The 13,645-nt window shown below is 42.7% G+C and overlaps 1 protein-coding gene across 3 annotated transcripts in view; it reads left to right on the forward strand.

Moving 5' to 3' along the window:
* Positions 1-13,645, forward strand: part of ARHGAP24 (Rho GTPase activating protein 24) — a 912,569-nt gene that overhangs the window by 781,054 nt on the left and 117,870 nt on the right. For all 3 annotated transcript variants that reach the window (XM_030190600.1, XM_030190603.1, XM_030190601.1), the window contains one exon: positions 11,304-11,426. In XM_030190600.1, the coding sequence (XP_030046460.1) occupies positions 11,304-11,426 (123 nt within the window). The remainder of the gene's footprint in view (positions 1-11,303; positions 11,427-13,645) is intronic.

Genomic DNA, 13,645 nt, shown 5'->3' on the forward strand with positions numbered 1-13,645 from the left:
TGGCAGGCAGTGCTGTTAATGTTCGCTGCTGGCGTTGAAACTGGTTATTCAATGCTGGGCCATTTTCTGTCACTGAAATTAAATATCCCTTTTTTTAAAGCTGGTAAGTGAATGCCCGATTGGGGAGCAGTGATTGGGTCTTCTCGACCTCTTGGTACAGTAAAATTCTATATGTGTATGCATTTTCCTATTAGGATTTTGTACTGAGTGCAGGCTAGTTTGAAAGAATTAGCATAAGATTTCATATTCAGCAACCAAAGAGAAAGGTTGTAACTACCGTATCAGGCTAACATTCCGCTGTTTCCCTGGTGCATCATTTGGTACTTATCCAGATTAAATTTTTATCTGTTTATGTTAAGTTCTTAATCAGCAAGTTAAACAAGTCTGGTCCCAATACAGATCCCTGGGTCATAGGCACTGACTCTGTGAGTGCTCGAACACCCCCAATATTTTGAGGCCTGATATAGGTGGTACAGTGGCAATGCTCCACCAGAGGATTCCCGTTAACCAGTTTGTGCACTGCCCCAATACCTCATGCCATTTTTGCTCATTAAATCCTTGGGAGAGGGTTTTTTTTTTTTTTTTTTTTTGAGCAGCCTCTGGTAAATCCTGAATTTTAGAACAAAAGGGGGTGGTGATATGATTAGCAGATTCGTAAAACAGATGCTGATCATAGCAAAAATCAGTCTACGTCTGAGCTCCCATTTGGGATCTACCTCTATGCTAAGAATTTAATCTGTGTCCCCAGGGAGTTGCTCCTTGGGAAAAGCAGGAATGACAATTCCAGTAGAAACCTTAGGGCAGGCTCCAAATTCCTGTAAATACACAATTCCTCCTCCTGCTCAGAGGTTATGTGGCAGTACTGGGTAAACAAATCAGGGACCATTAATCTTTCTTTATTCATGTTCAATGAAATCGCTGAGATCAGCTGGACTAAACATATTTTTTCCCTCTGTAGTAGCCAGAGGTCCCTGGAGTGATTTGCTCTGTTCACCTGCAGCCCATCCTGGCTGACAGCTCCCATCATGGGGACAACAGGACCCATACTCAGAAGCTGCCTTAGTTAAGGATGCCAGGTGCCTTTGTACTTACTGCACATGTTCACCTTAGTCTGTTAGTGAAGGGGTGACACTGATAGTAATAACAAAGACCTATCAAAATTAAAGGATTAAGCTTCATATCAACAGAGGTGCTGTCATTCTGGTGGCAGGCGCCGTGCAGTGCACTTCTCTCTGTTTATGCTTCTTTAACCATTAGATGAGTAAACTATGCAGTGGTCATTTTCTGAAGACGAAGGTACCAGGTCAGGGCAAGTGGAGCATTTTGCTTCCACTTTAGCTGCAATGAAGAAAAGAAAGCTAAATGAATTGAATCAGGTTCTGGAATGTAGTATTTCAGTGTTCACCTATGATCTTTTCACTTTTCTTCTACTATTAAGATATAATTGGGCTCATTTTCAAAAGAGAAAAACATCCAAAAAGTGGCATAAATCTGCATTTGGACATTTTTCTCACTGAAACTTCCAAATTGGTACTTTCAAAACCAATTTTTAGACATTTTTCTATGAAGTCTGTCAGAAGTGCATTCAAATCACAAGGGGGTGTGTTAAGGGCGGGATTTGGGCGTTCCTAACACTTGAACATTTTTCAGCCATTATGGAACAGAACCGTCCAAGACTAACACTAAGACATTTTGAGCTGGACCTGTTTTTTTTATAACGAATAAGCAGAAAAAAGTGCACTAAATGACCACTGGCGGGAATCAGGCATGACTTCCCCTTACTCCCCCAGTAGTCACTAACTCCCTCCCACCCCCCAAAAATGTGATTAAAAACATTACTTGCCAGCCTCTATGCCAACCTCAGATGTTATACTCATGTCTATTAGAACAGAATGCAGGTCCCTGGAATAGTCTAGTGGTGGGTGCAGTGCACTGCAGATAGGTGGACCCAGGCCCATTCCTCTCCCTACTGTGGAGGAAACTGTGAGTCCTCCAAAACTCACCAGAAATTCATTGTACCCACATATAGGTGCCCCCTTCACCCATAAGGGCTATGGTAGTGGTGTACAGTTGGAGGTAGTGGGTTTTGGGGGGCTCAGCAGACAAGATAAGGGAGCAGTGGTGAGATGTGTACCTGGGTGCATTTTATGAAGTCTACTGCATTGCTCCCTAGGGTGCCCTATTGCTTTCCTGGGATGTCTGGGGGACCAGTCTACTATAAATGCTGGCTCCTCCTACATCCCAATGGCTTGATTTTGTGCGTTTTTCACTTGGATGTTTTTTGTTTGAAAATGGACCAAAAAACAAAACTTCCAAATCACAAAAGCTTGTTGAAAACAGTATTTTCGAAAACTACTACTGAACAAAAGATAGACATTTTTCTTTTTTGAAAATGTCCTTCTTTCCTATTCAGATTTCGGACGTTTTTTGCAAAACGTCCAAAGTTGGACTTAGATGTCATATCGAAAATGCCCCTCCACGTAATTTTATTTTTCTCTGTTTTATTCTATGTTAATATAGATAAATATAATGTAAACTGCTTAGACCAGGGGTTCTCAACCCAGTCGTCAGGACACACCTAGCCAGTCAGATATGCAGGATACCCACAATGAATATGTATGAGATAAATTTGCATATAAAATAGGTAGGGCATGCAACTGTACCTCATGGATATTCACTGTAGTAATCTTGAAAACCAGACTGGCTGGGTGTGTCTGGAGGACTGGGTTAAGAACCCTTGGCTTAGACATTTTTGTAATAGGAAGTACATCAAATTTTAATAACCTTGAAATCTGATGCAAGTTCAAAGGAGTTCCAGGTCGATGAACTGGCGTGGCTTGGCAGAAATTCCCCCAGACCTAACAAAATGGATCACATTTTACAGTAGTGTAAGAAAGTATCTCAGTTCAGCACTGTTGCCTTTCCCTTATTAAAGATTTGAGTAATGTGCACAGTATAATTCTCTGTGTATTTTTGGTTTTCCTGGGAGATATCTGCATGTAGAATTGGATGCAGTGGGGTTAAATGTCTTGAGTGACAGCAGAAAACCAGATTAGAGCCTGTGGAGAGAGATTAATCTGATCAGGAGGCCACTTTTTCTCTTCACCTTCTTTGGCTGGAAGTGCCTTATAGCGGGCTACCTTCGCAGTGTGTGCCAATGTTGTTCTTGATGGAGCACGTTAGAGTGGCAGAGCAGAGCATTGCTGCACAGGCTTTGGAACACTGTTCAACCAAAACCAATAATTCATAAGAATAGCATGTGATGTTTCAGTGATTTTTACATTCTGTTTCGGGCTGACTTGTTTTTAGCTTTGCTACAATTGGCCCTGAGCAATCGTACAAGGTTGAGCTAAGAACGGAAAAATAAATAAAAGAATAACTTCCTAGTCTTTATTTTGGTAGTGTGGATCAGAGGAAATGGATCCCAATCAGAAGTACACCATCATGGTATAATCAGCTTTATTGACAACACTTCTTGGGTAAACACCTGTCTTGTAAAGGCAGCTAAAGCACTGTACTCTTTTCGCTGTTGGGTATGTGGGGAGATGGGCAACATTCTGCAGTGGTACCACCAAGTCATGCCTGCCTTGTTTCATACCCAACATCTTCCATGGTCATTCTCCGCAAGCTGAGAGCCAGTAAGCCTAAATCAGGCAATAAGGAAAATAGCATGAGGAGTGTGGCATGAATGGATAGTCCATAACCACAAGGAAAGTTGTGCATAAGCATTTACCCCAGGATTCTATATAGTGTGCTGAGAGATCCGTGCCAAAATCCAGACATATTCTATAACAAAGCGCGTAACTTAATTGGCTTAACAAGCTAATCAGCGTTGATAACAGCACTTAACAAGCAATAATGAACACTAACTGGTAATAATTAGAATTTACACAAACAACTCACTAAGCGTATTCTATAGTGAACTGCGCCTACATTTTAATGTGGAGAAATGGGCGTTTCATGGGCGTTCCAAAATGTGCAGTTTAATTGAATAATGAGCTAATTACCACCAACAGTTGGCTTTTTGACAAGCAATTATTGACACTGATTGAAACCAATTAACACATGCGCTTGTAAATTTAGGCACGTGATCCGCACCTAAATTTTACATGTGTACCAGAAAAGGGGGCGCAGAAATGGGAGGGTCATGAACGTTTTGGGAGGCGTAAATTTAGGCAGGGGCATTTGCACTACGTTTTCATTGGTGAAAATGGATGTGCCTAAATTTATGCATGATCCCTGTGCTTAAGCACTATTCTATAAACCCCACCTAACTTTAGACACAGCTTATAGAATAGCACTTAAGCAGGTTTTTTTCAGTGCCGATTTTTGGGCGCAATTTCCAGAAGTCACCCCCAAACAACTTAAATGCACAAGTTAAAGAATAGCACCTAACACTGACATGTATATGCTCAATATCCCTCAGCTTCTATAAATGGTGCCCACATTTCCACACAATCCTGAGATATATGTGCAAATTAATTAGACAATGATCTGTTAACATACAATATTTGGCTGTTAGCGAGCAATTATTAACGTTAATTGCACTAATCAGGATTTGCACATGGATCTGTTCATGTGTGATTCCGTAAAGATCTGTGCCCAAATTGTCCTGCACACAAACCAGAAGGGGGCATGACCATGGGAGGGGGACATGTCTCGCGTGCAAACCAAGAGGAGGCATGCCCATGGGGTGGCATGGGCATGGGTGGGTCAGGGGTGTTTTAAGAAAGATGTGCACAGTGTTACAGAATTCTAGGGATCCGTGCCCAACTTGTGCTCCAAGATTTACACCAGGTTCCAGTTGGTATAAGTCCTTACGCCCCAAGTTGGGAGCACAAATCCCTACTAGATGCTATTCCAGCCATTCCTAACCAGTCCTCGGGGCACACATAGGGCTAGATTCTATATAAGGTATGGCGAGTAGCACGCATGAAAATGTACGCCTGGCCAATTTATGCACACTACTCAATTGAGTAATGAGCCAATCAGTGATAATAATTGGCTGATGACAACCAATGCTCATCACTGATTGACAATAATTGGAATTAATGCATGCTTCTTTTTAGGCGTATGCTAAAGAGAGGCACATGTAAATTCCAACGTGCATGGCTGAAAAGGGGGCACGGCTGTAGGAGCAGTGTGGGCGTGTCAGGGCCTTACTCAAATTTACGCACGTGGATATAGAATTCAGGGAACACACCTACATTATGTGTGGGTATTTATACCAGGTTTTCAATGGCGTAAATTGCCGCGCCTAAATGTAGATGTGTTCTCTGATCCTATGCGCTATTCTATATAATGCACCTAGCTTTAGGTGCGTTATATAAAATAGCACCAGGTACAGAACTGGATGTGTCCAGGTTTTAGACGCCATTTACAGAATGTGGCCCGTAGTCCTATCGTTTTTTCAGGATATCCACAATGAATATTCATGAGTTAGATTTGCATGCAACTGAAGCAGTGCATGCAAATCTATCTAGTGCATATTCATTGTGGATATCCTGAAAAACCAATGGGACTAGGTGTGCCTTGAGGATTGGGTTGGGAATGGCTGCTTATCCCAGAGCGCCCTTTATAGAATAGGGCTCAGAGCTGATTTTTTCCGGCACCATTTAAAAAATCCAGCCCTATACACGAGTAAGTGCTAGTAATCTATAACTTGCATGCACAATTGGGACCTATCTTTAGGCATGGAGTTATAGAATGAGGTGGTAAAGGCGTAAATGATTTTGAATATTGGCCCATGTATTCATAAGTGATATCCTATATAATAATTCTCACCTCCAACGTTCTGTCTTGCTGCCTGGGACCGTGGCTCCCTCGGAGTTGGTCTGCTAGGCTCCGTAGATCAGACTGGCGTCAGTGGCCGCATTATGACGTGAGCCCGGGTGAGAAAAAAAACCCCACACAGCTGATCGAATCCCACGAACTGGCATGCGCACAAAAAAAACCCCCCAAAAAGGCTTGAGACTGGCTGCCGCCCTCCCGAACCTGCCACGCTCACCGAACGCCCCAGACAAGAAGCAACGAAGGATCAGATATCATCAGTGGCCAATAGGAAAGGAGCAGAGGGAGTAGACAAAAGAGAAGAAACATCAGATTGGCCAGTAGAAGGGAGAGGGGAGGAGCTGCGATGCAGGGAGCAGCGAATCAGCACAAAACGGGGCGGACCCAGCCAGAATCGACGATGGCGGCGGGGGAGGGATGGCGGCAGGAAGGGGGGCTCGAGAGGATCGTGGTAGGGGGCTCCAGGGTTCAGGAACTCTGAGAGGGGGGGGGGTCTGGAAATCAGAGGGAGGGTGTCTGCAAATCGGAGGGAGGGAGGTGGGGTCTGGAACTCGGAGAGCGGGAGGGAGGGGTCTGAAACTCAGAGGGGGGATCTGGAATTCAGATGGAGGGGGTCTGGAACTGGGGGGGAGGGAGGAGGGAGGGGGGACGACGACCCTGGAACACGGAGGAAGGGGTGACACTGGAACTGGGTGGGAGGAAGGGGCCCCAGGCACACACACTCTCTCTCACAGACACACACTTGCAAATTCACTCTCTCTCTCTCTCTCACACACAGTCACTCTCACACACACTCTCTCAAACATGCACACTCCGAGGAAAACCTTGCTAGCGCCTGTTTCATTTGTGTCTGAAACGGGCCTTTTCTACTAGTATCAAATAAACTTGAAGCTTCACTTGAAGCCACACAAGTCCAGGAGATTGGACATCCACAGGAGAGATAAAATGTAATATGAATAAGTACAAAATGATACATACATGGAAAATCACCCAAACTATATTTAACACAGTGTTCACCAAGGAAAAGGATTTAGGCATGATGGTGGTCAATACATTGAAAATCCTTGACTCAGTGTGTCGCAGCAGCCAGAAAAAGCAACTAGAATGTTAGGAGCGATTCGGAAGCAGATATCATAATGTTTCTAGATGGCATCTTGAGTATGTCTGGAATTCTGGGTTTTTTATATTTTTTTATTTATGACATTTATATCCCTCATTAGCCCGAGTAGAACTTTTGGTGCCTAAGTCTAAGCACACTATATAGAATCCTGAACTAAATGCTGCATGTTCTATTTTATATTTATGAGCCACCTGACACTTAATGCGGACGATTGTCTGTTAAAATCTGCTAGCTTTAGTGCGGGGGCCCCTAGGTGTGGTCAACTTGTGCAGAATTATGCAAGATGTGAAATTTGGATATGCATGATCATAGGAACCAACTTTTCAAAATTATTGGGGGTGCTAAACCCAATGAAAACAATCCCTCCCTGGACACATACAAGGAACTTTCTTAATATTGGGGGTGCTCAAGCACCCACAGCACCCACAGAGTCGGATCCAATGTGCATGATCATTGAAATTAGGAGGTGTGCAGTTGATGCAGGTCATTTGCTGAGTAACTGGGTTAGGTGAGGTCTTTGAACAAGTGGATTTTAAATGTTACATTCTTCTGATTACGTATGACCCATGTTTATTTATATTAATAATAATGTATTGGCTTAACTACAAACAACATCGGATACAGATGTATAGTGACACACTGACTGACTGTGGTTAGATTTTATGAGGGCTGATGTACAGATATGCAGATCATTTTGAAAAAATGGGACAATGTGTGAAAAGTTGATCAAAATGCCCTGAAACATGCAAAAAGGCAATTTTCAAGGTTTTCCTTGCACTTTTGTGCATTGCTCCCTTTACAAAAATATTCTTTCTCAGTAGTAAATTTTGTAGGTAGACTGCCATGCACGAAAGCTGTGAAGCAAAAGCAACTCATTAATTATAAATTTTGTCAAAATGAGTCCTGGAAAAAGATTTTGTAAATCTGTTTTCATAAAAAGGGTAACTGCACTTCAGTGAGACAGTTATCTTTTTTTTTTTTTTCTGCAGTTCCATGAGCAAAATTTTGCATGCAATTGTGGTATCCAGCTTATTTGTATGGTTAGGAACTTTGTGATGAAGGAAGCCATTAATGTGTCAGAAATCCCCTGAGTTAGTATATCAGCATCTATAGGATGGCTTTTTATGTTAGCTGAATGTGCATCATTATATTTTATTGATGTGATTTATTTTATTTATTTATTTGTTACATTTGTATCCCACATTTTCCCACCTATTTGCAGGCTCAATGTGGCTTACATAGTACCGTAGGCGTTTGCAAGAACGGTAGAGAAACAAATACAAGGTGATATTGTGGTTGAATAAAGGGTCCATTTCTTTCAGGCATAAGGGGATCAGAGAGAGGGAAGATTAAATAGTGTCCAATACGATCGCTGGATTTGCTGCGTTGCAGGGCGTTGGCATCTATGTTGGGTCAATAGTGTATGCCCTTTTGAATATGTAAGTGTTTAGTGATTTCCTGAAGTTTAGATGGTCGTACATTGTTTTCACTCCTTTTGTACCTAAATAGGAGGAGCTGGATGCATAGGTTGTTTTGTATTTGAGACCTTTGCAGTATGGATAATGGAGTACTTAAGTACATAAGTAATGCCACACTGGGAAAATACCAAGGGTCCATCGAGCCCAGCATCCTGTCCACGACAGCGGCCAATCCAGGCCAAGGGCACCTGGCAAGCTTCCCAAACGTACAAACATTCTATACATGTTATTCCTGGAATTAGAGGTTTAGATATGTTGGAGATAATCCAGAACTGTTCTTATTTGGCAGGTCTATGAGGTCTATCATGTATCCTGGGACTACGCCGTAGATAATTTTGTGGATCAGGGTACAGATTTTGAAGGTAATGCGTTCCTTAATATGGAGCCAGTGCAGTTTTTCTCGGAGGGGTCTGGCACTTTCAAATCGCGTCTTACCGAATATTAGCCTGGATGCTGTATTGTGGGCTGGCTGGAGTTTCTTTGTGAGTTGATCTTTGCATCCCTTGTAGATTCCGTTACAGTAATCTGCATGGCTTAATACCATTGATTGTATTAATTTACAAAATGTTTCTCTCGGGAAGAAGGGTTTTAGGTGTTTAAGTTTTCACATTGAATGGAACATTTTCTTTGTTGTGGAGTTTACTTGGCTTTCAAGAGTAAGGTTGTGGTCGATTATGATGCCGAGTATTTTTAAGTTGTCTGAGATAGGGAGGGTATGGTCTGGGATGTTTATGTTTGTGGGGGTGAGCTTATTGTATTGAGATGATAAAACAAGGCTGTGTGTTTTTTCAGAGTTCAATTTCAGTTGGAAAGATTGTTATGCTATGCTCTGAGCAGGGATGGCGTTAGGCTGGTGCCGCCTCTCCCTCTGAGTTCTCCACCACAATGCTGCTGCGGCTACCTCCCCCCTCCCCCAGGCTCACCATCATCACTGCCATGCTGTCATAAGGCCTTTCTCCACAGGTACGCACTCCAGCACTGTTACATCCCACCCCCACTGACGACTTCCTGTCAAAAAGGGTGGGACATGTAGTGCTGAAACGTGGCTCTGACACCACAGTAAGGATGTCTTTTACTAAGGTGCACTAGCATTTTTAGCTTGCGCTAAAAATCAGCTGGTGCTAAACGCTGAGACACCCATTATATTCCAATGGGCGTCTCAGCATTAACGCCAACTGATTTTTAGCATGGATAAAACACTAGCGCATCTTAGTAAAAGACACCCTATTCAAGGTAAGTGCGGCATCCCATACCATCACTGCTCTGCCACACTTACCTCACTTAGGAGGTCTTTTACTAAAGCTTAGCTCCAGTTATCTGCAGCATGGCCCATAGGAGTAAAACGGACCCTGCTGCAGATAGCTGGAGTTGAGCTTTAGTAAAAGACCCCCTTACTGCGTTCCACTGGCCCTGACCCTGAGCACTATCTATTATAAATGGTCATCATAAAGGTTTTAAATAACATTTTAAAAAACGATAGACTACAAACGTATGCCCTTCTGTTGGTTTCAGTTGGCGCTTCCTTTTCCTCATACAGATTTTACTGCTGATCCTTCCAACGTTAATGTCCACAGTTCACAATTCCTGCCATTTGAAAAACTGTAGCTATATGAAAAATGTTCTGTCAGTTGCTGCTGCACAGTATTTTATAAAAATAATAGCTGGGCTATTGTGCTTTTTTTCTATTTAGCAAATGAGCTCCCTAAGAACATAAGATGTGCTATGCTGGATTGAATCATTAGTCCCGTGAGCCTAGAAGTCTGTGACAATGCCCAGGCTAGGTCACTTGCAAGCAGATCCTAATGGTCCTTTCTCCCAGACATAGAATACCTGACTAGTAATTAAAAGACCTATCCTCATGAAACTTATCCAAACTTTTTTTTTAATTCATCTTCCAAAGCTCCCCAGTATCTCTCCACACTCGTCCTTCCCTACACCCCTTCCCGTGCACTCCGCTCCATGGATAAATCCTTCTTATCTGTTCCCTTCTCCACTACTGCCAACTCCAGACTTCGCGCCTTCTGTCTCGCTGCACCCTACGCCTGAAATAAACTTCCTGAGCCCCTACGTCTTGCCCCATCCTTGGCCACCTTTAAATCTAGACTGAAAGCCCACCTCTTTAACATTGCTTTTGACTCGTAACCACTTGTAACCACTCGCCTCCACCTACCCTCCTCTCTTCCTTCCCGTTCACATTAATTGATTTGATTTGCTTACTTTATTTATTTTTTGTCTATTAGATTGTAAGCTCTTTGAGCAGGGACTGTCTTTCTTCTATGTTTGTGCAGCGCTGCATATGCCTTGTAACGCTATAGAAATGCTAAATAGTAGTAGTAGTAGTAAAGCACAGATAGTCTGATGATATAAGTAAAACTTACTGTTCAGGGCTTACAGACCAGCAACTTCCTAGTGGGTTATGAAAATAACTGGGCATGTGATAAATGCTTGTACTGTCTTCTATGAAGCACAAATTAATAAGATAAATGACACTTTAGAGAAAACACATCAGTATAATTTACTATTCAGTGAAATTTGTTTTCATTCATCCTTCATCCTCTGTTGTGAAAAATGGATCCTGGAATGACCTGTGAAGTGTCTCCATCTGACTTGGTGTTAGTGTATGCCAACTGGAACTCTTTGCTGATGACTTTCCTTGGCTTGCGTCCTTCTGGGAGCATAATTGTATTTTGTAATCAGACTGTGAATCTGCTTACCCGCTCTTCAATTCTGGCTGATGGAGAGAGATTGCAGAGTTAGATACTATCAGCATGCTTCAGGACCATTGTGGAGCTGTCACTTCCTTGGTTAATGAGCGTGAGACTTAAAACATTTATTCGCCTCTTACCACTGGAAGGGCAAAGGGAGGGTCAGCGTGCAGAAGCTGTATTCCTATTTCTATGATCTTCTTTCCACAGGAGGCGATCGGGAGCGAATGACAGCTAATCATGAGACGTATCTTCTTATGGCCAGCACGCAGAATGATATGGAGGACTGGGTGAAATCGATTCGCAGAGTGATATGGGCACCCTTTGGTGGAGGTGAGTTCAGTTCTGTGGAAAGTGTGCATTTCTACAAAAAGTCACATCTATGGCTCCAGGGTTGGCTAAAGAGATTTCATTATACCAATCAAGTTTTTTATCTGGCAAATATTCTAAACTATTTAACCAGCCAGGAATGGCTTCTGGCCAGCTAAATAACATTTTAGTGCCTAACCACTGATATGCAGTGGGAGATAACCGGTTATCTCCACTGAATATTCGAGGTTAACGGCTAGCAGCTAAGGGCTAGATTCTATATATGGCGCTTAAAAAACATTTCTGCCTAAGCGTGTGCTATAAGCGGTGCCTAGGTTTAGGCACGGTACATAGAATACACTTAGTCGATCTCCTAGCGCCTAAAACTACATGCATCCATTTACACCAACAAAAACATGAAGTAAATCCCGGCGTGTAGATTGAGGTGCAGATGGCCATATTCTATAACAACACGCTTAAATTTTGGAACGGCCATGAAATGTCCATTTCCCCACCCATAACCACGTCATTTTTGCCAGCACGCATTAAAATGTAGGTGCAGTGTGTTACAGAATATGCTTACGGAGTTGTTCGCATAAATTCTAATTATTGCTTGTTATGTGCTGTTAGCAATGCTGATTGACTTGTTAAGCCAATTAAGTTATGTGCATTGTTATAGAACCCGCTTGGATTTTGGCACAGAATGCTGGGGTAACGGGCTGTATCCCGCAATATAGCCAGTTAGGTGTGGATATTCATCACCAAACAGACTATGTTTAACGGTTAAAATAGACCACATAAATATCAGGCCTATCTTTGACCGCTAAGCACTTAAGCAGCTAGTACTAAATATCAGCTTAACCAAGTTAAGTTGCTGCAGTCAAAAGTGAATCCAGATATTCAGTGCCGGCCAGCATTGATTATTCGATCTGAGCACCGGTGTCAGGCAGTCACTGCGCAGCCCAACACTGGCTGAAATTTTGTTTTTTTTTTTTTTTTTGGGGGGGGGGGTGTATTTTTTAAATCCTAATGTGTTCGCCTCTCCCTTGTAATTGCATTTGACTTACTTAATTAGCAAATGACAACTTGAATTGCCATGCTTAAATAACACTTTCACCTCTGGGACCAAAAGCTAATGTCTCAGAGGATGTCAGTTTGATTAAATTCTTAGACACTGTAGAAATAAAGGTCATCAAAGAAGCCATGGCGAAACCTTTTTAAGTGAGTCCCCTGTACCTTCTTTGCTGGTCTTTGATCCTTGGCATCAGTGCAGACGAACCCCAGGGCTTATACTGCAGCCTAAGTCCAAAAATTAGTTTGGGAGACTCCATCTTTTGCAGATTGTTTTTTTTGATGGTTTGACCACAATATCGGGCTTCTTCAGTGCAGAGTCCTGTCATCTCGTTGCCTCTTCCAGGGTAGTGCTGAAGAATGGATGAAGTTATTCCACTTAAAGCGCAGTGCAAGAATGAGCCTAACCACATGACCACAGTTCGTCACTGCGGCAAGCAAACAGAATGGCTCCAAGTGAGTCCTGGGAGCAGAATCAAAGCAGGAATTAATTGGGCCACTAAAGATGAATCAATTCATTTTATACTAATTGCAACACTCCCCCACTCTCGCCACTTTTGAATTCTAGTCTGCAGATCACTGTCCCCCAGTCACTGGGTGAGACTGTGTAGAAAAATGCTACCACTGCCAAAAAAAACAAAAGGACTCATGGCTCATTAGGTAGAATGTTTACAGACCATAATTCCTGGACCATAAAATTCAGTTTACATTTCTTAAATAGCTAAAATACCTTTAGGAATGAGAGTGAATTTTGAACTTTCGTCCCTTATCCCTTTGCTCTCCGCTAAATATCTATGACCGTATTAAGCATGGGGGTGAAAAACCAAGATCATGGATTGCTCTTTTAAAGCTTATTTATAATCCAAGGTCATATCAGCCCTGGTATTGGTGAGCTGTAAGGAAAAATGCTGTTTCAGGCGCTTCTACTGATCATAGTAGATGGAGAGAGGAAGAAAATCTCTTTGCTTTTCACTGTGCTGCAGAATTGATTAAGCAGGCACCAAGGCCATGATGTAGTGGTGTTCCTTGGTTGACTGCCACACGGGGCGGATTGCCGCTGTGCCCCCCCCCCCCCCCCCCAGATGCAGTGTCGTCCCACCCATGGGGTGCAGCATTGTCGTCCCCCCTGGATACTGCTACTACTGCTACTTATCATTTCTATAGTGCTACTA

This window comes from Microcaecilia unicolor, chromosome 2 (genome assembly GCF_901765095.1).
Source record: "Microcaecilia unicolor chromosome 2, aMicUni1.1, whole genome shotgun sequence".
NCBI lineage: Eukaryota > Metazoa > Chordata > Amphibia > Gymnophiona > Siphonopidae > Microcaecilia > Microcaecilia unicolor.